The sequence below is a fragment of the Opisthocomus hoazin genome, chromosome 6 (assembly GCF_030867145.1).
Source record: "Opisthocomus hoazin isolate bOpiHoa1 chromosome 6, bOpiHoa1.hap1, whole genome shotgun sequence".
In the NCBI taxonomy this organism is placed as follows: Eukaryota; Metazoa; Chordata; class Aves; order Opisthocomiformes; family Opisthocomidae; genus Opisthocomus; species Opisthocomus hoazin.
This window is the reverse complement of record NC_134419.1, coordinates 8,004,680-8,028,712: the sequence shown is the minus strand read 5'-3', so window position 1 is coordinate 8,028,712 and position 24,033 is coordinate 8,004,680. Positions and strand designations below refer to the sequence as shown.

The 24,033-nt window shown below is 37.9% G+C and overlaps 2 protein-coding genes across 2 annotated transcripts in view; both read right to left on the bottom strand.

Annotated features, from left to right (window-relative positions):
- Window positions 1–24,033, bottom strand: part of TTC39A (tetratricopeptide repeat domain 39A) — a 210,724-nt gene that overhangs the window by 4,173 nt on the left and 182,518 nt on the right. The window lies entirely within an intron of this gene.
- The window catches only part of FAF1 (Fas associated factor 1), a 178,650-nt gene that overhangs the window by 113,488 nt on the left and 41,129 nt on the right, over window positions 1–24,033 (bottom strand). Inside the window, exons 5-7 of the mRNA XM_075424514.1 lie at window positions 20,848–20,939; window positions 20,403–20,491; window positions 12,356–12,461 (exon numbers count right to left, since the gene is read on the bottom strand). Coding sequence (XP_075280629.1) covers window positions 12,356–12,461; window positions 20,403–20,491; window positions 20,848–20,939 — 287 coding nt within the window. The remainder of the gene's footprint in view (window positions 1–12,355; window positions 12,462–20,402; window positions 20,492–20,847; window positions 20,940–24,033) is intronic.

The window sequence follows — 24,033 nt, the reverse complement described above, 5'->3', positions numbered from 1 at the left end:
GATGGATCGGTCTCAGAGTATGCAAAGAGAATACCACTAGGATCACACTAAACCAGGAGATGCACAGTTTTTAAATGTCAACTACTAAGAAACATTCAACCCACAGGACCAGACTAGAAGTGGTCACTAGTAGAATGCCAGAAACATAAATAGCGTGGATGTTAGACCCCCACCACCAACAGGTTTTCTGTGCAGACCTCCTATTGCACTGTCCTGCATGCTCACGTAGACATAGCTGTGAACTACCCTTCTACTCTGCTCTGGAGAGACACCACTTGGAGTCCTGTGTCCAGCTCTGGAGCCCTCAGCACAGGAAAGACACAGGCCTGTTGGAGCAGGGCCAGAGGAGGCCACAGCAACGATCCGAGGGCTGGAGCACCTCTGCTGTGAGGAAAGGCTGAGAGTTGGGGTTGTTCAGCCTGGAGAAGGCTGCAGGGAGACCTCAGAGCAGCTGCCAGTACCTGAAGGGGCAGCGAGAGAGTTGGAGAGGGACTTTGTACAAGGGCATGGAGTGATAGGACAAAGGGCTTTAAACTGAAAGAGGGGAAATTTGGATCAGATACAAGAATGAAATTTTTTACTATGAGGGTGGTGAGGCCCTGGCCCAGGTTGCCCAGAGACGCTGTGGCTGCCGCCTCCCCGCAGTTTGCAAGGCCAGGTTGGACGGGGTTTTGAGCACCCTGGTCTAGTGGAAGGTGTCCCTGCCCATGGCGGGGGGGGTGGAATGAGATTAGACAGTCTACAAGGTCCCTTCCAACCCAAACGATTCTATTATATGAACTACAACTTAGTGTTCTGTGGGAAGACTTGAGGAGGAGAGTAAAGACATCTCCATGGCAATTCAAGTTTCATCTCGGTCTACTACTCTTATTTTATCAAAAAAGAAACATTCACACACCCCCCAGACCTCACAGAACACTGTAGAGAATTTCCATATTTTTAACTGGCCTCATGAGACCCAACCTTGAAATATTAATGTGGACGTGCCTGACTTGACAATTCACCTTTTGTATCAGGGAGAGAAGTTTCAGTTCACTGTTTTGTACAACAAAATGTATTCTCTTCCATTGTTCTGTCACTGCTTTTTGTGAGCATCAGAGCTTCTCCATTTTGTTTGTCTTAGTTCTGGCCGAGGCTGCCCTGTGGTCATACTTCTCAGCTGCAGCCTAGTCTTTTCTCCACCAGCCCAACGTCAATGCACAGAAAAAAAAAGAGCCAAGACCTTTTCAACAGAGCGGGTGAAAGAGACTGTTGGTTACAGGTGAAATTTTCAACACACAAAACACTCCCCAGATAAAGCACTTCTTACACTGCGTACTTTTGAATTATTCAGGAATAAGTCTTTCTTGTCTTAGAAGTGGAACTTATTTGTGGGTAAGTGCAAACAGGAGTTTATGCAATACACAGGGGGTAGATGAATTGAAATTCAGCTTACAGTTGCAGAGAAACTAATAACGGGTCACAAACATAGCTCACAATGTTTCTTAAGTAGGAGTTACTGTTTTAAAGTTACTGAGTTCAGTAAAAGGTAGCCTGTCATCAGAAATGAGTAAAATAAATTTGAGGACAATACAAAACCTTTGTGTCTCTCTTTCTCCTTGAAGAAACTGCAGCGATATCTAGGGTTCTGCGTTTTGCCTTGATGCTCTGAATGAAATGACTGAAATTATGCCAGTTCTTAGGATTCGTTATTCCTTTCTCCATTTCCCTTTGCTGGGGTTGGAGTAAGACATGTACAGCTCTGCCGTGTGATACCAAGCAGTCAGACTTACTGCCATTTTATAAGTACAGATTTGTAGGAAGAGGCGCTCTCTTCCTCATAGACAAATTGTAGAAAAGCAGTAAAAAAGAATCCTTGTTCTTTGTATTCCTCTTTCCCTCTTTTTTTTTTACTGTTTATTCATTTCCAACATTGTGACGGTCTTGAGATATTCTTCTACGCTTTCAAATGACAGTAACGTCATAATTTCCAAGAGAGCTACCAGATATTCGACATCCTAGGTAACAGCTACCATCCTGGGGAGGAAGAATAGTGGTGAGAGTTAAGGTCTTTGGTACACCAATCTGTTCTTTGCACACACACCCCATTCCAAAGCAATACGTACAAATAAATGATGTCTCAAAAATGTCTGCTGTTGTATTAAATTCTCTAAAATCCAAAAGTATCACCTCTAAAGAACCAACATGATCAGTATTTCATGCTGCATATGGCACAGTTGGTGAGAGTTTCTGTAGCCAAGATATTCTAATAATCTCTTTTTCTTCCAAAAAACAATGAATTCAAATAGATACAGTCTTTACAGCACTGTTCTGTACCTTCTATCAGCTGGGAAGATTGACCAAAAAATATCCTCTTCTAATCAAACTTAAGAGTTTCTCTTTTTAACCTGATTCTGTAAAGAGTAATTCATTAACACATCCTGATTATTCACAAAGTTCTAGTTCCTTACACATGGTAAGAACAAACAACAAAACAAGAACAAAAAGTCTTTATGGTTCAGCCCCCTTTCCAGCCAGCACCTACCCCAAAGCTCCTTTCCTTGTCTTTTCACAAGGCCACATTCCCAGTACTTGCACTTTCCTGATATTGCTGGTTGTCCCACTCTCTTGCCTTCACTCCCTGTTTCTTCATTTCTTCCACCTTTTCACCAGTCCCACAACACTTCACATTAATAGTAGCCACAGGAAACTCAATACAATTTTGTTTTGGGGTGTGTGTAGTTTTGGGGTGAGAAACGAGGTAACTCATGCTCTGAAGAGAGGTATAAAAGCCAGAAACCACCAAAGTCAACAGTTTAATCCAAACAACGGCAACACTGGATACATGTGTTGGCGTCTTGGGGGGTTTTTTGGTTGGTCATTTTTTCAGGTGCATATCAAAGTGATAACTTACACCCATTGAAAGAAACCAAGTTCAAGAGGAACAGAAAAATGGTCGAGTCTGTTTGCAAAACAGAAGTCAGAGGGCACTAAACAGAAAGCTCCTTTTTCCTATGTTGCTCACCACCGGAAAAGTAAAATATCCAACATCTTCCAGCATTACTGCTTTCAAAACAAGCTAAGAATAAGTTCACTTTGCTCTGCTAATCTAGGCAGGGAAAAATAAAGTAGATTCGAGACTTGGTACAAACCCAAAAATTGTGATCAAACTATATAGTTAGTAAATTGTTTGTCTAAATCTTTCATGTATGATGAAAGATTATTATCATAATTCATTAGCAAATTACAGACTTTGTAATGCAGGCAGTCACAAATTTGGCTTTGTATCAATCATTTTAGACCAGCTGGGTAGAAATTAACACAACTCTGGGATACATAAAATGAAGTGCTCTTTCATTTTTAATTCACTGGAAACTTTGAAGGAAAGAAATGGAAGCTCTTTTAAAAATGTCATTTTTCCCTGATTTTTGTAAATCATTCCATTTCACTGTAGACACAGAGATACAAACACACGCACACACACGTGGAGTGCATGTAATTTAATACCACAGTAACTGCCCAATCAAAATAAATACATATATAAAAAAAAGCAGCGCAGTTTTAAAATCCCTTTCTTTCATTGTTTCTGAGGCAGTTGTACATGTTAGTGATCACCAGAAGAATTATTAAACAAACACAAAAACCTAGCTACTCACAAGATACAATATTGTCAAAATTCCTTTTCTGAGCTTTTTCATTCTACCGAGATGACCTTGTACAAAAATGCTTGTTTTGATTATGTCTACTTTGCCTAAGCTACAAGGCCAGTATAGTGACAGCTGCATCTGGGAGCAACTTAAAACAAATTTTATCTTAGTGGCACCTAATCCACAGACTGGTACAAGCAGCATGGAAAAGTCAGTGTCAAAATTAAACAATGAAGGCTTTTCTAGGAACAGATGCTTTTTGCCTGCAGCTGTAAAAACCTTAAAACAATCCTATACCCCACTGTCTGGTCACGCAACTGTCACAAAGCAAGGCATAAATTTTGCCACTTATTGCAAATGTTTGCCGAGAGCTTCTACAACCCTTTTTAAAAACAGTAACGGGGATTTCTAGAGGGTGATTATGAGGCCATTTTATCCTTTAAATGAGTGCAAGGCTCTTCAATTTATGCCCATGACTCCTGGTACAAAACCAGAAGAGTAACTTCTCAAGTTCATGTTTTACACAAACATAGGAACATAACTGAAAAATCTTATGAAATGCTTTCCCTAAAGAGACAGCACACTGTTTCACTAAGATGTTATGGACCAGACAGAGACAAACATTATTAATTCACATTTGAAATGGCAAGTGAGTATTTTCTTTGCGTAGTAATTACAAAGCAATGTAGCACAGCACTACGATTACACTGCTGCTAAGATACTGTTGACCATTTCAGTGTCATATCTCCACAGCTGCTATGTTAAATATCCTATCCCCTCAAGTCTCAAAAAAATTTCCTCCTTCTGTTAAATGAATGCACTAATAAACTTTAAACCAAAATATAAACTCCTAGTGAAAAAACTCCTATAACTCAGTGAATACAAGTAAATCATCAGTTCCCAATTAAGTGAGCAATTTACAATGTGGAGAATCTAGTTGCGCTCCATATGAACTGATGGGATTTTTAGATTAGCTTCTGTTGTGTATTTAAAAGTGATAGCACCAACATGATTTAAGTACAACATTTTCAAATATTTTCTCACCAAGCAAACACTCAAAAATTGTGAAGTGTTTCCTTTCTTACTCAAGTTAAAAAAAAAAAAAACTTTTCCAGAACAACAGTTCATTAGCACCTCACTATTTATAAGTATAATTGGGTTGTTTGATGAGAAAACATGAGAGAACACTGTGCCTACAATAATTTGCACAAATACAAATTTCATTGTTTGAAAACAAATCAGCAATTCAACGATTGTTGGGGGTTTTTTTTAAATAAGTGTATATTGTGAAATAATAGAAGTGATCATATTATGGTTAACATATGATAGAAAGGTTAAACCATGCTCTAGCACGCTTTAATTTACAAGCTGTAAATTAACCTTTTTTAATTGCGAAAAATGCTAACTTTAATTTTTCATTTATGAGTCAACTAAATATAATTTATACAGATAGCAGTGCTATGCTATTTAGCTACACAGTACTTTCCCACTGTAAATAGCACAGGAACTAGGGACATAGCTGTCTAATACGTTCATAAAGGTGCTTAGGTTTTCTTGTTGTTTCACGCTAACACCTTTTTAATAGCTAGCATTATGTTAGAAGCCTTGCACAAAAATTCTCCAATGCGAAAGCAAAACATAGCAAATATTCAAAATCAGAATAGCAAGTGATGGTTTTAATTGCATTTTTTTAAAAAAAAATCAGGGTTTTAAATTAGGTCTTGATCCCCAAAATCCTTAGCATCCTTAAATTACATGAGCGAAGCCATTCAATTCAACACGAGTACTTCTAAAATAAGGACAACTCACATGACTGAGCATTTACGGAGCAGAACCTATAACCAAAATTATAACAATGACTCCTCATTACTTTCAAATTCAAATAAATTGATCCTCATCCTTTGAGAGTTTCTCTCAAATCCAACTACGCTTACGGATGGAGTGTAATAAGAGACAGAGAACAAGAGAAAGGAAGAAGGGAGATATAAACATACACACAAAACTACAAGCGCTGACAAATCGAAAGCTAACAGATGTGTGACTTCTAATTAGTTATAATAATCTGTGCTTCGACGCTACTGGAACATGCCTCACCATCCCTTGGAAATCAAACAGCTTCCTTTGGAGTTTTAAACACTCTGAGTGCTTCTAAATTTATTCAGGAAAAAAAACTTGCCTTCAGCAAATTTTAGATATCTACAGTGATAACTTTATGAAAGGAAAATATTAAATTATAATTATCCTAAACAGACACAGTCTTGTGAAACTAACCCTACATTCATATGAAAATACAAAGCATTGACTATAATGAATTTGATTCATCCTTGGACACAAAGCTTTACCACAGTAAACTCAGTCAACTGTTGCTCTTGCTTTTATATTCATAGTACTTAAATAGCGCACTTTAAAACAAAAAAACTCCAATTGGCTTTTCATACATCCACCCTCCCCAAAAATAACGCACTTGAAAAACCCAAATGATATGAAAAGGCTTCAAGGCCTCTTTTCTCCTTTTCACAGCACTTTTTTTTTATTTCTGTTTGCAGTAATCTGCCTTTCACTTTCTCATTGCTACAGAACAAACGAGGAGGCTCAGCACTTTGAAAAGGGGGCTCAATGTGTAATGGGTCCACTAGAATTAATTTAGTTGCACCAAATCCATTGAGCAGTGAGGTTTTTTTCTCTTCTCAAATCATTTTGAGTCGGACGCAGCCCCCAGCCTTTGTAATTCTAGTAAAGCACTTAAAGTGCACAGTAGGTGTTCATCAGGACCATCTGGTCAAAAGCAAAACAAGCTGCTGATTTTGCCTTTGAATAGAATGAAGCAAGTGTGAATTAGTCTCTTCAATTAGCACTATTACAACCTGTCAAGTGCATATTGTAAAACAGGATTATTACAGTATTGGTCACCAGTGCAATTATTTGCTCTCTGCCTTTTCTTGCATATAAAAATGTCCGTGTTTACTAGTTTTCGATAACAGAAGATCATTTCTTTAATGATATGCATGTCGAAACCCACCAAACCCAAGTTACAGGTTATGAAACATATTCTGTCAGGAATATATTAAGCTTCATAATTAATAGAAAAGTAAAAGAGTGCCCTTCCTTTCCCTCTTATTGCTGTTTCTGTTGCATAAAAAAGAAAAAGAATGGTTCTATACCTCTGTCAATACAATCTCCTCAAAACAGATCTCTACAGTCAGATATTAAGATATTTTAAGTGCCTAATAAAGCTATCACTTCTGAATAGGTACATAAAGGGTATTTTCTTTATTTCCCAAGGAACTTCTTTCTCATACAATTCATAACACACGACCATTTACAAAAAGTTTATCAAGGATTTCTTTCAGCAAACACATTTTAGTTTAGCAATGCGCTGGTTTTCTTTAAAAGAAAGGCAAAAAATAACAAATCAAGAAGTTGATTTAGCTTTATAAAAATAGATTTTTCTCTCCTTGTCTAAGAAGTCGAAACGTAGCTTCATAGCTAGTACTCATTTACCACTGTAGAACACTAAGGCTATCACAGTGATAGATGTTTAAATTATGTATACTGGTGTTATGACTCACTGTAAATGGAATATAATTTTTACATGACTGATTTCTTTAAAAAGCAAACAAAATGTTCAAATTTCACAAAAAGAGTATACGTCTCTTGAGTACAATCAGTATAGCAACAACACATTTTACTAGCTTCTCTGATACTTCAAGAATAATTGAACAATCTTGCAGAATGGGCACCTCCTATTAAACACCAAAAAGTGTTAGTTACTGATTTTTATTAGCATAAGAATAGTTTTCAACAAATTTAAAGCAAGTCAAAAAAACTCGAAATATAACACAACTCTTTCTGAAGCTGTTAACTCATGTACCATATTTGGATATGACCATATTGTGACCTCCGGCAAATATATTTTATTGCAATTACTTAGCTACAACATCAAAAAGAACAACATTACTTATATATACATCTCGTGTCCCCATGCCGATGTCTGACCTTTACTGTGGATGATCTCACTCAACAACAATTGTGTTGAAGATATTTTGTACAGATATGAAAAATCACATCTGAAAAAAGTATAAGACCTTCAGCTGGATTATTTTTCTGCATGCTGAAGGTAATTAATCTGCTTACCTGTATAGATATATAATACACTTATTTAGGCCTTTGAAATAAGGTTTCTGTCTGCGTGTTTATAAATGGTGGGTTTGTATCTTGTTTCACATTCATGCACTTATCAAAAAAGTTTTAAAAAATTCAGGACAAAGGACTTCAAATTGTCCTTAGGGTCTGTCAACACAGAATTTATAGTTTATCTCAGCCCAAGCAGTTGCACGCACAAATAGTTCCTCCTCCTGCCTGGAGTGCTATTGGATACATTGCTTTTCATATTCCACCTTAGCCAGCAAGTCTATAGGGAACAAAGAATAAATATATTACCTATCACAGGTGACAGGGATGTTGAGCAGCTTGCCTCCGATTAGGTTATTGGCTAAAGGAACAGAATAAAGAGCAGATGCAGCTATGCGGAGGCAGCCAGTATTTAGAGACCCATCTTCTTTGCATTGTTTGCACAGATTTTATGTTTTACTAGGAATTACAGTGCCCGGTACATGCTTTACCTAGTATTCTCAACTGAAATCTCCAGCAGTTACAAAAAAAAATTACCAATCTACAAGAGGCTTGAGGTTTCTGCATATTTAAGTCACCCACCCTTTAGCAGCCACAGCTTGTATACACTGGATACTTCTGTAATCCTGCACACAGGAATCACAAAAAGGCTTCAAGGTCTGTACCAACAGTAACAGACAAATGCAAACTCCTCATTTTTAACAGAGTTAAACAGTTTGGTAATATTTTTTTTTTTTCTATCTCAATGACTAAAACAACAAAAAGTGCGAAGCATGCTATTGTGACAAGAACTTAAACTCAAAGTTTTTCACAAATTAGTTTGTCTGCATCAGGATGAGAACACAAACTTGCCTGCCGTGAAACATTTAAATATTCTTCCCTTTTAACAGGGCTGTCCTTCATGTCTGTCAAATAATACAGCTACAACTTACAAATATGAAAAGTAGAAATGGCCATTTCTAAATGAGAACAAGTTCGTAAGAATAGACAGAAAACAAATTATGCTGAATGTGGAAATGCCTTGTATTAATTTAGCACATAACTTCTCAAATAAAAATTTTAAAATTCTCTCACTCCAGTTATGGACAGCCTCTATAAATTAACTTAGCAGAATAAAGAGCAAATGTTCAGACAGAAAGCTCCTTTTAGTCTTGTAAGTATTACGAGTTCAATCTGTCAGAATTGTCCTTATTTAACCATATAATACATTAGAAATGTATTGAAATGTATTAATTTACCGTCTCTAAACTGGCACAAAACCTACTAATTTCCACTTTAAAATGCGGATCATGGAAAAAAAGTAATCATGCTATTTCCCAGAACAGTATCTGCCTAGAATTAATTTAATACTGCCATTTTACAAGAACAAACAGATGTCAGAAACCTGTGACACAGATTAATTTGCAAATTAGGCCAACATGTTATCATTAACTTTCCAAGTTAACAACTCCCCTCTACAACTTACAATAAAAATCCAATAACCAGAATTTTTGAGAAGTTCAGTTTAATTTTTTATTTCATTTCTGAAGATTCCCTATAGGCTCATAATCCCATCTCAGTATAATTGAATATAACTTATATTTTTAAAACTGAGAAATTAAATCTTAATACATAAACAGTTGAAGACATAGATAAAGCATGTAAAAAAAAAAAAAGATTTTCAAGTACCATCCAAAATCAAACTATTGAATTAATATGCAAGAAATTGTGGAAGCAGACATGAGCACTAGGGCTTCAGGCTTTTCAGAGAATTTTCTATCAGATTGTTTTCCCACTAAACAGCAAGATTTCTTTGAAATAATAGTTCATCCAAATATCATTTACTATTAAACATGCATTCTAAACAATAAAAAAAAAAAGACAGCAAAGAATTAAAGCAACAATGATTTAGGAAAGCACAGCTGAGAGCTCACTGGATTTTGCATTAAATCCATTGCAAAATATTTCTGACAGTTCTGAAAGGGTGAAGGAGTTGGGGTTTTGGTGTGGTGGGGTTCAATTTGGGGCTTTTTTTCTTTTTTTTTTTTTTTTTTTTTAAGACACTTGGAAAAAAAATATCTATTCCTTAAAATTTGCAGCACTAACAACAACAAACTAAACAACTAGCCCTGGAAAGACAGTTGCACCCAACTGTGGCAAGCAGCAGAACACTTACAGAATTTTAAATATTTCTTTTAATAATTGATGTAGTCATTTTGAATCTTTCTGCACAGGATATAACATGTGAGTAGATTGCATTAACACTGCTTAAACATTTCAACTTGTCAGTATGGCCAAGTCGATTTCTGAAATATTTGCAGTATTTTCCCATCGAAACAGTAATAAAGGTAGAATAAATATATGCCACTGCTTTATAATCACTGAACATTAATGAATATTTTATGTCTTTTTAAATCTCCCTGTTTAATTTAAAAGGGTGAAATTAAGTCTCCTCCCTGCAATATGCCAATTATCTGTAAATCAAACAATAACTTGGCCATTATACTCCTTTTTGTTAATATCCCAGAAGCTAATTTGAAAACGCCGAGCAGCATTTTTAGGCAATAATTGAATAGTCCTTCCTGCCCTCTTGCGGCTGGCAACTGCAACTCGCACAGAGCTTTGCCACGACGACAAAAATACACCAGAAGGAAAGTAAACTATTAATTTGTTAAAGTGCGAACGAGAGAGTGAAGGAAAAAAATAATTAAATAAAAAAAAAAATCTAACATCCCCTGGAGAGGAGAGAGACAAAGGAGAGAAGAGAAGGAAAGACATCACCAATTCCTCCAAATTGCACAGACTAACTAGATTCATCAGTCATTTGCTACAATGCTCACCCTATGCTAAAAGAAAAAAAAAAATTAAAAAGCCACTAGGGAGTTAACATACAAAATAGTACTTGTTTTCTATAATTAGACAAATGTTCAGCAATCCTTTTACCTCAGCCAAATCCCCTGTGATTTCCACGAGACTTTGCACAGACATATTCACCTGCTCAGCACCAGTTACCCAAGAAGGTCCAGAGTTCTCTTTTCATTTTAGCCTCTGAAATTGTCTTCATTATTTTAAACACCATATTGGATGCAATACTTAGATACAAGACAGAAAGGCAAAGAAAGGTTTGATGCTCATGCTGATTATGTGGTGGTAGGGGTTTTTTAAATTTTGGTTGTTTAATGGGGAAAATCATACGTGACTTCTAAATTAAGTCGACCTTAGAAGTTAATATGTTGACTGTAACCTGCCATTACCAACAAACAAGAAAACTTCAGTGCATGTAAAGCCTAGATTCCCATGCACTATCACAGCTAGCTGATTTCTCTAAGCCAGGTAAGACCCACCAGCAAAGCAGTAATTTATATAGCACAGACAAAAAACAGACAATATGTATGTACATACGTTTCCTTTCAGAAACTCACCATTTTTAAAATTAAAAACAAATATTCTGATCATTTGTTTCCATAAATATTCAAATTATTTTTAATTGTAAAGAGTCAGAGATGGGCGCCTCAAAAACCAAACTGATGAAACTGTTTGTTTATATTCTTTATAAAAAAAAAAAGAATCCCAGAACTTACTGTAATAGGTTTAAAAAGGTAAAGTAGAAAACCAGCTTTCACGCAGAGGAAAGATCAGATTTTGGATCTTAAGAATAACAGAATTTACAATGAAAACGGTTAATCAGCATTTTTCATTGTTCTATGAGATATTGCTCCTATATCTAATATTACAGAACTCAAAATAATTCTGTCTACAATGTCAGCATGTGACACGAAAAACTTCAGTAAAATCTGTTTAAGCCTAAAAGACTGAAAGGACTGTCAGACCAATAGCAAACATACATTTAATTTGAAAAGCAAACATTTGATTTGAATATTTTGCAATGTGAATTCTGAGGATTCACATTTCTAGACTGTTTGTCATGTTTCCAGAAGTTTGTGGGTTATATGGAAAATAATAACCACAACATCTGGCATTAGACATACCATGGGGCATTAGACAACCACCTTTGGCTTTAGAAAGGAGTTTTAAAAATACGCAAGGGCTGCTTGTTCTGAATTCAGAGGGTCCAGAGTCGTACTAAAGATACTTCTTCCTGTAGGACTTCGTTCTGATGAACTTCTCTACAATATCACCCCTTGCTGGCCGTTCTATAGAACGGCAGTGACATCCATTATACACAAAACCATTTGGCTACCAAGGCAGGAAGAATTACAGCACTACGATAGAAACCAGTAATGGTAGAGGTGCCTGCAAAATGCAGATGGAGCTGGTTACAAGAAGGGAAGACAGAGGGAGAGCTTCAAGGGGCTTAAATATAAAATGTAATTTGAATAACTGCTTTTCTTCATCACGCCAGAATAACTCAATAGACACTTTTTGTATATTTTGATACTACATTGCAAAAGGAAACATCTTTTCTGTATAATTTCATAGAAAATCTTTTTTAGGCCAAGTTCTTTAATCAAATTACAGCAATTTTGATGATCCAGTTGATTAAACCAGAAAAAGACTAATAAAGGAATATCCATCAAGACCGTGTGAAGCTTCTTTAACAGAGCTGGCATTAGCTATAATGAGCTACATTTATTCTTCAGCTGTGAAACAGCACTCACCTCCTGAATGGTACTGCTTCCTGAGAAGTTGAGGTTGTACTCCCGCTGGACTTCTCGATGGGTGACGATCAGCATGAAGTTTTGATTTAATGACTCCTGCAGGGCCCTGAAATGGTTGAAAGAAAACCAAGAAAATCTGGGATAAGCATGTTATAGCTTGTTTTACAGTTAGATGCAAAAACCCCAGGGTACCCTAAACTCTACATGGACAAGTCCAGGCACAACATTATCATCTCTCTTTTCACTCTTAAATGCAAGGAAGCATGCTGTGAATGACCAAAGGCCATTCCTGAACTCCTTCCTTAATAAGGTGACTGCAGCCTTTAAAGCTCTTCTAATGTTAAGTATTCTCAAAATCGAGAGAGTCACATTATCTTCACAAATATCAGGTATATTTAGCGCTCGTAATGCCATTAATACCAGGCTTGTAAGCATATTGATGACCAGACAAAGTATCAAGCTACAATGCACATTAAAAACTGATGGTAAGTAGAACAAGGCAAAGCATGCTCTCGCTCCTCTAGGGTTACCTGAAGCATAAACCAAACGGAAATTCTTCCGCTTAGTTTCATTCAAAGCACATAAACCCAGCTAATTAAAACTAGAAAACTAACCACAGCAAAATTTCTCATGTGGGTACTGAGCATTTAGAAAAGTTAGTTCTGCTCAAGTTGTTTTAAATGTACATTAAAACACCCTTAATCACATGAATTAAAAAAAAAAAAATCTTAAGATACAGATTAAACGGGCCAACTATATGTTCATGTTGTGACAAACGGGTTTTGGGGGGAATTTTCCTAGTAACAAAACATCTGGATGTTGAAAAGGCATCCTGTTTGTTTAATTGGGTACAAAATTATGCAGCTATCTACTTTTCAAAATGGAAGGCAGGACTTCTGTTATAGGCACAGTAGTTACAGCTGTGTACAATCTTATACAGGCAACAAAACTGCAGCAACGTTGTAACACAGCTTGGATTTCTAAACAATATTTATGCAGACTGGACCTTTTCAGTGGCATATGGAATTAGATTAGGCTTATTCGATTTTTTTTTTCTTCTTCTCACACACTTTCGAAAGAATGACGGACTCGGGTTTTTTTCCTTTACATCTTCACTGTTCCACGACATTCAACATGCCATTTCTCTTAACAACAAAGGACAAATTCTGTATGCACATGAGCACAGCTGTATTTTAAGATACGAGAAGACAAGAAAGACTGCTAGATTATTCGAGTCCTGATTTGTTAGTTTTAACTTCTGCTGGAATTACTGATCTGCAGTTTTGCTGCTCAGATGGTAAGGAATCCATGCAATACTCACTGGATGCTTTAGCAAGAGATGCACTATTTGCTTTAACATCTCAAGAAGAATTACCTTACAAAAATATCTTCACTCAGCAGCTTAATTTGGATTCTGTGATATCTTACATATAATAATCACACACTACAAAACAAAATCATAAAGCGCTATTTCTCTTCTTTTATGGTTTTGTAATATAGAAGATATAACTTATTGTCAATGAGCTAAGTATGATCGAGTCTACGAGAGACACCAGAAACATAACTGAGGTCACTCATCTATGCTGAACATGAAGTTAGCTGCACTTGTCACAAATCTTGTAAGAAAAGGCCTAAAAAAATTTAAAAATACTTAACAGTCCTTCAAAAGAGAAAAAATGTCTTGAAAATTTGAATGTCTGTTTTCAAAGGTAATTATAATTTGATTAACAATAAGATTTATATTGCCATAACCATATTTTCTTTTGGCAAACGTTCAACAGCAACTAAAATATCCTGCTGTGCTTTTTCAGATTCTGACTTTTTATTTGTTTTCAGCAAATACTGGAGGCAAATGACATATTTAATTGCTCTGAAAACATTAATTACAGCATATGTGAATGGTTCTGGATTCAACACAGAATCACACAAGGCTCTGTTATAACTATTTTTTACTCTATCTGAAAATCTGTATATGCTAACTGATAACATGACTCGTATTTTCACTCTGCAATTAACGTAAACTTAGAATGAAACTGGCTAGTTCGATCAAACCCTCAGTCTCTCAAGGTATGCATGATACACACACTTCAGTACTATCCAAAATATAGTGTGCTAATAAAAAGCATCTGTTCATAGCAAAGGTTTTCCACTTCTCTGTTTCATCTGGATGTGATAGCAGAGACCATTTGGAAAATGAAAAAATACTCTTCAAACACAGTTCATTTAAACAAAGTGCCTTAAAACTAAAAGCCTCAATTTTTGAAGTAACTAACAATTTTGACACCTCTGCTTTTTGAATTTCTAAACACCACAAACTGAATGTTGTTAACAAGCAAATTCTCAGTACATATCCATAGCCAAATACAGGCAAAGGGGAGGCTGAAAATTAAGCTGGGTAAAATAAATAAATAAATAAAGGCTTTGAAAGTGTTAGCAGTTAAAGTGCATGGTTAATTATTCACCTTTTCTTCAGAAAAATAATATAATGCGGAATATTACTTCTGCTTACACAGAAATGCAGTGGTCAACTGATCCAGTCATTTGAGCTCCTACATCAAAATTTCATATGGTCTGACATCCATAAGACCTGGACCATACACGTTAGAAGGTCAATGGGAGGAGGAACTGATGGCCCACCTGATGGGCCATTTGTGCCAACGCCTCCCTACGCGTACCAGCGTTCCTCTGCTGCTTTGAACACGCAGCTGGACAGCCAGCAGCAGTCCCCTCCCGCGTTCGTTTGCTCCAGCAGCTAGGGATGCAGATTACCCCAAATTATTTGTGCCAATAGAACTCTGCTTCCAAAACATACCTTGCCCTAAAATTGTATTTTCAGCCATGAAGGCTATGATAGAATGTACAAAATACATGTGTTTAAAGGACACTTGTCACTGACAGTAAGCTGAAGCTTACTTTTATTTCTTTTTAGGTGCACATAACTGTACTGAGAAGACTGACTTTGAACACAATGCATATTTCTAAAATTTTGGCTTCAGTGTTTGCAGCAGTTTCATTTTCCTGCCAATGTTATCAGTTGACTATAATCTTCCAAATGAAATATCTGCATTGAAAGAAAAGAAAAAAAGTGTGTGTGTGGGGGGGGAAATCAGGCCAAATCTCAGGTCCCATTAAAGTTAAGAAAGATTCTCCCCCCAGCACCAATGCTACCAGAATTTAATTAATCTGAGAATTAATCAGTGGGAAAGTAAAGCCAAATTCTAGAAACAGGACTAGAGTAGGCCACTCTTACCAGCACCATTTCCCCCCTACTGCAAACCCCAGATTTCAAAAGCATTTGCTGATGGGTTACATACTGCCATTACATTTTCTTTTCCTCACTATCCAGCACAGGAGGCAAAGGAACTTGATGGTATTTTTGGGCACCAAACTTCCATTAGGGGAACTCTTCCTACATCCAAAAAGAAGTCCAAGAACAGGCAAAAAAAACGAGACCTGAGCAGAGTCATCGCTCTGACCAGTTCTAACAAGAGAGACTTGGACCAGTTTAGGATTTCGTATGGATTGCCTCCACAGCGGTGGTTATTGGCATTATCACAATGCACAGAAACCTCAGCTGTGGACCAGGATTCAGCTGGGGTTGAAACACTACAATATGCAAACAAAAATGTTCCTCTTTGAAACTTAAATTTCCAGCAACAGAAGTTGCAAGAATTTTTTTTCACTACTAAACTCAAAATATCAAAACTCAATTAAGAGTCTGGAAGGAGTTTATTCACAATCTACTCCAGCCAAATTCAACACAGTACAATTTATAAACACAAGTTTAATAAATTAAGAATAGAAAAAATATTTAGCCAAAAAAGGTGTAAATGCAAATAATGCTAGTCTTAAGGGACAGCAACTGTTCAATCAGTCTAGCCACGCTGAAGCAAGATGGTACTAGTGTTGATATTTATTATATTTTAAGCTTCCAGTTCTACTGCTTTTCTATTGTTCTGTAACACTTAATACATAAAATATATTGGCTGTATCTATTGATAGGTGACTGCCTGAATGCTTTAATTTTTTGGCTTTTTAATAGCATTTTTCTTTGAAATTTTAGTAATAAACTTTGAAAGAAAAAATATATCCTGAATGATCAACAAATGCTCCCTTTCATTTCAGTTCTGTAAGTTTTTATGAAATACATTCAGTATTTCCCATTAGGTAATATCTCTCTCAATCACATGGAGATTTCCCCCAAAATCTCTGAATTTTATATAAATAGCTATGACACAAGGTGATTAACATTTCCATTTTAAACTTACAGATTTATATAAGACCATGTCAACAGAAGTCCAAATTTACTGTAATTACAGATTATTTACATTAAAACAAAATAAGAAATCAGTATGTAAATGTAATGTTTGTTGTAGCTAATGCAGCAGGAGGTGGTAGATTAGGTTCAAACAGCAATCAGTTAGCAAATCTGGCTAACATGTAAATGAGCAGAAGCCCTTTTGTTTACATTCTATTGCATTTTAAACTTCAGGATTTTTAAACTGTCTCATGAGCAGATGTGAAAATAAAACATTAATCTTACCATTCTTATTGAAGCTTTCAAAGTAACTAAAGCAAGGCACTGCTCCTGTCCAGCTAAACAGACAATACTAATAATTGGAGTTGCAGGTTACATCGTTCTTAATTAACACTCTGCTACAGTTGATAACGTACAAGACACCATGCCACAATCACCACTGCTCTGCAACAATCTAAAACACAGGCATTCAGCAATATATGGACCCATCACTTAAAATATAGGGGTTGTGAGGTTTTTTTCCTAGCCACACAAATCAATATACTTCTTAAATAAGTTACACTTGCTTAGCAAAAACATGTTATTTGCAATAATCTTCAAGGTATGCACCTAGTCAAATAGCTTTTAATTGTTTCGAACTTTCCACTCATTCATCAAGTAATTGCAAATGTCCAGCTGTAATAAAGGTATAATAAAGTATCTAAGACTTTCAGTTATTTAGCAAAAAAGTATAAATACAAAATACATTCTACCCATTAAAATGGCAATCGAAGAAAAAAATTCATACAAAGCATCTCCCAGAACATGCATGATAGAAAAGAGAGACGATTGATCCGGATGACCTAGCTCCATGGGCAGATTCGCATGCCTACGCTTTTGATGCTCCCCTCTTGCATTCTCCTAAACCTTTTTCCTGAACTGGGTATTGATGACTTTCAAGAAGCACCCGAGGCAACAAAGTGAAGGAACTGCACTCTGAGGAAGCAAAGAATCTAATCCGACAAAGCTGGGGGTCTCTCCCCTTGGAGAACTACATGATGGGCATTCTTTGGCACCTTTCCTTTCAAGACTGCTTTCCAGAGGAAATCGCGTTCTTCTCCACCCACCTGTCCCATCTGGTAACTTTCGAACATAGTCACTAGTTTCAAGGAGGTCTGACAGTGTTAGGAAGGTCTCAAAGATTGGGTGTAAATCAAGAGCCGGGTAGAAGAAAGGGACCCAAATTACCACCTAATTCAGCAAAAGGCTGCATTATAAGCATAGTATTTTATACACCATCCAGCTGACCTCTTGCCAATGATCTCAGAACTACCCACAGCGTATGATTTCACCTTTCATTTGTTTTTACCTGACTACCAGCTGGAGAACAGAGGCAGGGCAGGCTGGCTACGCACAGGGAAAAAAATTGCATAGGTGCTACAAAACACATGGGAAGAACTGGAGGCAGCATCGGAGTAACTGAGATCACGGGAAACAAGGAGGGAGAGGGATGAGTTACTGCAGCCGCTGGGATGAGGCAGGAATCTACTAGAAATCAGGTTTCACTACGTCCACAGCTCACACAACATATTGTTATTGTTCTGGATATCATGCATGGATACGTTTGGCTTTGCCAAGTGAAATCATGGAAGCAGGGCATGTAACTGTACAGGTGATGTTTGACATTTAAATTTAATCTTTACACCTCAATTTACTACTCTGCGGTAGTAATTCACCGGGCTTCTATTACCTATAAAAGCTTTAGGTATGCCACTGATGAATGAAGATACCTCTACGAGATTTTTGCTTGTTTGAACTGCAGGATCACTTTGTCGTTACATTTGGATGCTAGTTTTAAGTCAGTTCTGGGTTAAGCCCATTCAGTCTGTCACAACAATCTCCAATGCCTACATACCAATACTTTGGAAAAGGACGTTTCAGACACTGTTCTCCCTCAGTGCCAAGAACAGGCACAAATTGGAGTTCATAGAGCTGTTACCAGATTGCTCCGTTCAAGAAGGACATACACATAAAATACCACGTACTGAAATCCCAGGCTTTTCAAATATCACTTTCTGAAGATATTCAAATCACAACTATTTATCTCTAGTTCAAAATAAAAGGCATTTGAAGAAAACGACAGATGAACTCACAAAGTAAGAGGCAAAGTTCCTTAACATCCATTAATAATAGATGTGAGCATGATGCTTTTAAAAATTGTGGGTAACAAACTGATCTGAATAATAACTGACCTAACAGTGGGCAGTAAACAGTGTAACTGGGTTTGGTACATTGCTTCAATTAGATGTGTTTTGATCTGCACTGATGCTTTAATTGGAGGCAAGCCTCCCCTTTCATCTAGAATTTATGACTTCAGGGAGATGATCTAGCCTTCAAATTATCCTTGTTTAAACAGCCACTAATTAATCATCGTTTGCTATCGCAAAGCTACCAACTTTATCTCATAAATATCCAGAACTAATCTCCACTATGAAACAAGTATAAACTGTAAAGGCAACAACCACTTTGATTTTACCAGCAAGTAAAGTTCTTTTAAACTATTCAACCAATAAAAACGCCTAAGAACGGTTTTTAAACAGTTTGTCGTTATATAGTTTATTGCAGTTGCAATAAACAACGTTCTTCAGACCCCAGTTTTCTTTCTAGAATCGAAGACATTCAGATTACAATAGATGGTGACAGCTGGGTAGAAATTTTGATACTGGAATTGGATTTTTTTAAAAAAAAAAAAACAAACAATTAGTATCCACAGTGTTTCTCCACAGCGTTTGCACTGTCCTTCAGCGAGCTGCTTGAGTACAACGACTTCTCGTCCTCACACACAGCCGCAGCTCCTGCCCGCAGCGCACACGCAGCTCCCCGCTCCCTCTGTCAGTGCTTTCTTTGCTTTATTATCGTTACTTCTATAATTCGTAGCGGCATTCTCCTCTCCTCCACAGCCCGCACGGCGACGTGCCCAGACACCTTTCAGTCACACACCTTTCAGTACCCCCGGCCACTAGGACGCCGGCCGCCGGCTCCTCGGGCCTGTGGCGGCACCGCCCCGCCCCCGCCCCGCCGCCTCCCGCCCAGTGCTGCCCCGCGGCCCGCGAGCGCCCGCGCCCGGCTCCTGCGCGCCCCCTAGCGGCCGCCTCGGGTAAAGCCCGCCCTCCCGGCGAAGCGCCCGCCCAGCGAGGCGAAGCCGCCAAAGTTCGTTACTTTGTGAGGGTAAAGACGCCGTTTTCCACAAAACAACATTTCCTTTTCAAACCTCAGTAACGTTCACTGACACGTGAATGCTCACCGTCAACTTCTCGGGGATTCAAATCGGTAACGAAAGAGATCCTGCTCAGTCAGAGGACATCAATTATTCAGCCTATCTACATACATTTTAGAAGTCCAGCAAGATTAGATAAAGTAATACAACCACTATTTCAGAAAGAAAATTCTGATCTGCTGGCAATGATTTATACCAGTTTACAATAAGTGAACCAACATAATGTGGTAACTCACGAAAGGCCAGCTCCCATTCCCACAGAGACTAGATTTTTGGTAAATTCAAGTCATATCTGGGAGGTGTAAAAATCTGCAGGTACCAAAACAGTTCCCATACCACACCAAGGTTCTAAAATAAACTTCCCAACCTTCTTCTCCACAATGAAGTGCTGAGGTCTTTCATCCCAACACTTACGAGAGCAGTGAAAACACTTTGTATTTATTGATTGCAGGTTTGTGCAAGCATACGTGTGGCTTTGCAAAAACTCTTTAAAACCAAATCATACAAGTAGAATTGATGGCCAAAAGACTTACCCAGAATGACTTGAAGAAGGAGGAGGCAGGTCAGGTGTTAGAACATAAAGACTATTATTTTTTGGCAAGTGTAGAGTTTTTAAAACAGTCTGAGGGGAGAAAAATCATTATAAATATAAAACATTCACCAATTTTGATGTATTATTTTATCTCTCTTAATTACCAATACTTATTTACAATACCACCAAATATGTTGTTTTGAGATATACTGTTAACTTCATAACATCGTTTCAGTAGGTGAGCCGTGTTATATATAAAACCAACACAAACTAAAGCGCTCTGTCCTGATTTTTTTCGCAATGTGTCAGTGTAAGAGTTCCTTGTGTGCCACCCCAGACCTCTAACACTGTTTGCAACTCACAGTTCTGGCACTGTAAACGCCACGCGCAGATGGACAGTTTGGAACTCTGAATTCAGTTAACTGAAAACACACTTGAAAACTTACACTATCGTCTACATCTCCAGTCTTCCACCCTTTTAACAGCATTTTCGATGCAGGAATCTGAAGTTCGTTTTCTAGAATATGTTTGATATCTCCTAAAGAGAAAACAAACAAAAAAATAGTATAAAATATACACACTTACTGATTCATTTCAAACAGTACTGAGTTATAGTTAAAAAACAAGAGCATAGTAAATGAAAAACATTTTTAATCTATGAAACCTTTTTTAATCTAGTTACCCTTGTAACATACACTTCAAATAGTAAAGGACAAATGAAGCTAAAAAAAAAAGAAATCACATAAAGCATGAATGATTGGAGAATTTGACGAATTGGACTTATATTTGAATAGTTTTACATTGCGCTAGGCGCATACATTTGCAGATGCATCCTATTTGGAGCAATGGACTTTGCCAGGAATAAAGGGTGTGTGTTTTTGATACCCAATTCCATTATCAATAATCCTGATATACAGAACTGGAGCATTCACACAATTTAACAGCTCTGACAGCTTTTTCTATGTTTTGCACATTTAGATGCTCTCTTCTCCCCGCAGTTACTATAGCCATAAAATAATTCAGACTGGAAGGTACTTCAGGAGGTCACCTAGCCCAAGCCCAGCTCAAAGCTCTCATTAAACCAGTTTAGGCAAGGCTTTGTCCAGCTGACTCTTGAACGCATCTAAGGACGGAAGTTCGACAACTTCTCTGGCCAACCTGTTCTGGTAGTTCTCCACTCTCACAACTAAACAAACAAGACACCTTGTATCTCATGGGAATTCTCAATGTTGCAAACTGTGTCCACTGCCTCTCATCTTATTATGGTGCACCTCCAAGAGGAGTCTGGCTCCATCTTCTCTGCCTCCTCCAGTCAGGTAGCTGCAGACAGAGGTAAGGTCTCTACCTGTCCCCTTCTCTTCCCCAGGCTGAAGAAGTCTGGTTCTCTGTGCCTCTCCTCCTCTGTTGCCATGTGCTCCGGTCCCCTGACCACCTTGCTGGACCCTGCTGGACTCACTGCAGAGCATCAGCATCTGTCTTGTTCTGGGGACCTCAAAACTGGATGCAGTGCTCCAGATGCAGACTCACAAGTGCTGAACAGAGGGGAATACTTATTTCCATGGACCCACTGGCTATAGTTTTGCTAACACAGCCTGCCTAGGACGTGGCTGGCCTCCTTCACTGCAAGGGTGTGCTACTGATGCACCCTTGCATCCCCTTTTTATAAGGTTGCTTTGTAGCCTGTCAGCCCTCAGCCAGTTATCAGATGGAATAACATGGAATTATCCTGTCTCAGACGCAGGACTTCAACTTTGCTTTCTTTGAACTTCATGAGGCTCCTGTCCGCCCATTTCTCCAAGCTGTCCAGGGCCCTCTAAACAGCAGCCTTGCCCTCCAGAATATTAACCCCTTTCTCTGATCTGGTATGCTTTGTGAACTTGCCAACAGCGCTCACTTAACAATCAGTTTTTTAATAAAAACATTAAGCAACGCTGGCTCCAGGATCAACCGCTGAGGGATGTCCCTAAACTAGTAACTGTTCACCAGTCAGACACTGAGCCCAGCTGTCCACGCAATTATCTACCTGTCTTATCAGTCCACTTCTCCAGTCCTTATCTTAACAATATGACTGTAAGAATACTACAGCAGAGTGTGTCAAATGCCTTAGTAAATTCAAACTGACATCCACAGTTCTTCCCTTGTCCACAGAGCCAGTCATCAAATCATAAAGGGCAAATAACTTTGATTAGGCACAATTTGCCCTTAGTAAACCCATGCTGGCTGTTCCAAATCATCTTCTTTTCTTGTCTGTGCCCTGAAAGGACTTCCAGAAGGATTTTCTCCATAATCTTCCAATGGACCAAGTTCAGCAGTTGCCACTGAACAGTAGGCTCGCTTTCTCCTTAGCCTTTCTTTTCATGCTGATGTGCTTACAAGAAGCCCTTCTAATCCCTCGGTGGTTTCAGTTCCACTTGAGCTTTAGTGTAACTCAAAACCTGCATGCTCTGGGCAAAATCTCTATATTCCCCCTGGGTAACCCCATCACTACCTTCCACCTTCTGCGCACTTTCTTTTTGCATTTAGCTTAGTCATAAATTCTTTGTATTCTTCCGTGCTGGCCTTCTGCCATGCTTGCTCCTCTGCATGTTGGAAGGGACTGTTCCTGTGCTTTGAAGAGGTTGTCCTTGAAGATCAACCAGCTCTCCTGGGCCCCTTTGCCCTCAGGCAGTCTCTCATGGGATCCTGCCAAGCAGATCCCTGAAAAAGCCAAAACCCTTCTTTCCTGAAGTCCACGGCTGAAATTCTGCTATTCGCCTTGCTGATGTCTCTCAGGACTTTAAACACAAGGCTGCCCCCAATCTTCATATGCCAAGACACAGACAAAAGCTCTACACTGACTGCTTCTGCCCTACAACGTAATCATTTATATCTGAAAGAAGTTAATTAGAACAGAAAAATAAAATACTATGGCAGCAAACTTCTGATTTGATCAGACTTTTATATCTGCTTTGCATGGATGCAACTCCGAGCAGTGCAGCGGAAGCCATGAAACACTCATCAGGCACTCAGACTCATCACCACGAGGTGGCACCAGCCAACAGCACATCCAATGCTAAAAAAAGCCGATAAGGATCTGAAGTTTCAATTTCAAAATTTCACCACAGACATCAGGCTGCAGCACTGAAAATTGTTTTAAATCAACTGTTTCTTCATTTAGCTCCTTGTTTTGATCTGTATTGAGTCTTCACTAAAAAGAAAAAACCAAAGAAACCCAACACCGCTTTGCCCTTTGCAAAACTAATTAATTCACAGTTCAGGGAATGTGAAAAATAGCATGCTCTACAATACTAACAACAGCGTATTTCTAACATACTGTTACACGATGCATCAGTTTTACGATGAAGACAATAAAATTTATAATGGAAATCTTAATTTGCACAAACAAGTCAGACAAAAATTGAGAAAAGAAGAACGCAACATTGCCTTTCACACTGGAAAGAATTCCTCTAAATCTTGTCACTAATCCTACACAGAAAGAGATGTCATACAGATTTGAAAAGGAAATGTCAAGATCATCTGCTTATTAGTAGATAGCATCTACATTAATCCTACCCCAGATTATTTTCATGCCTCAATCGGTAATCTACATTTTGTTTCTGAAGCAAGTTCATAAGAAAATGAGATTTCAAAAT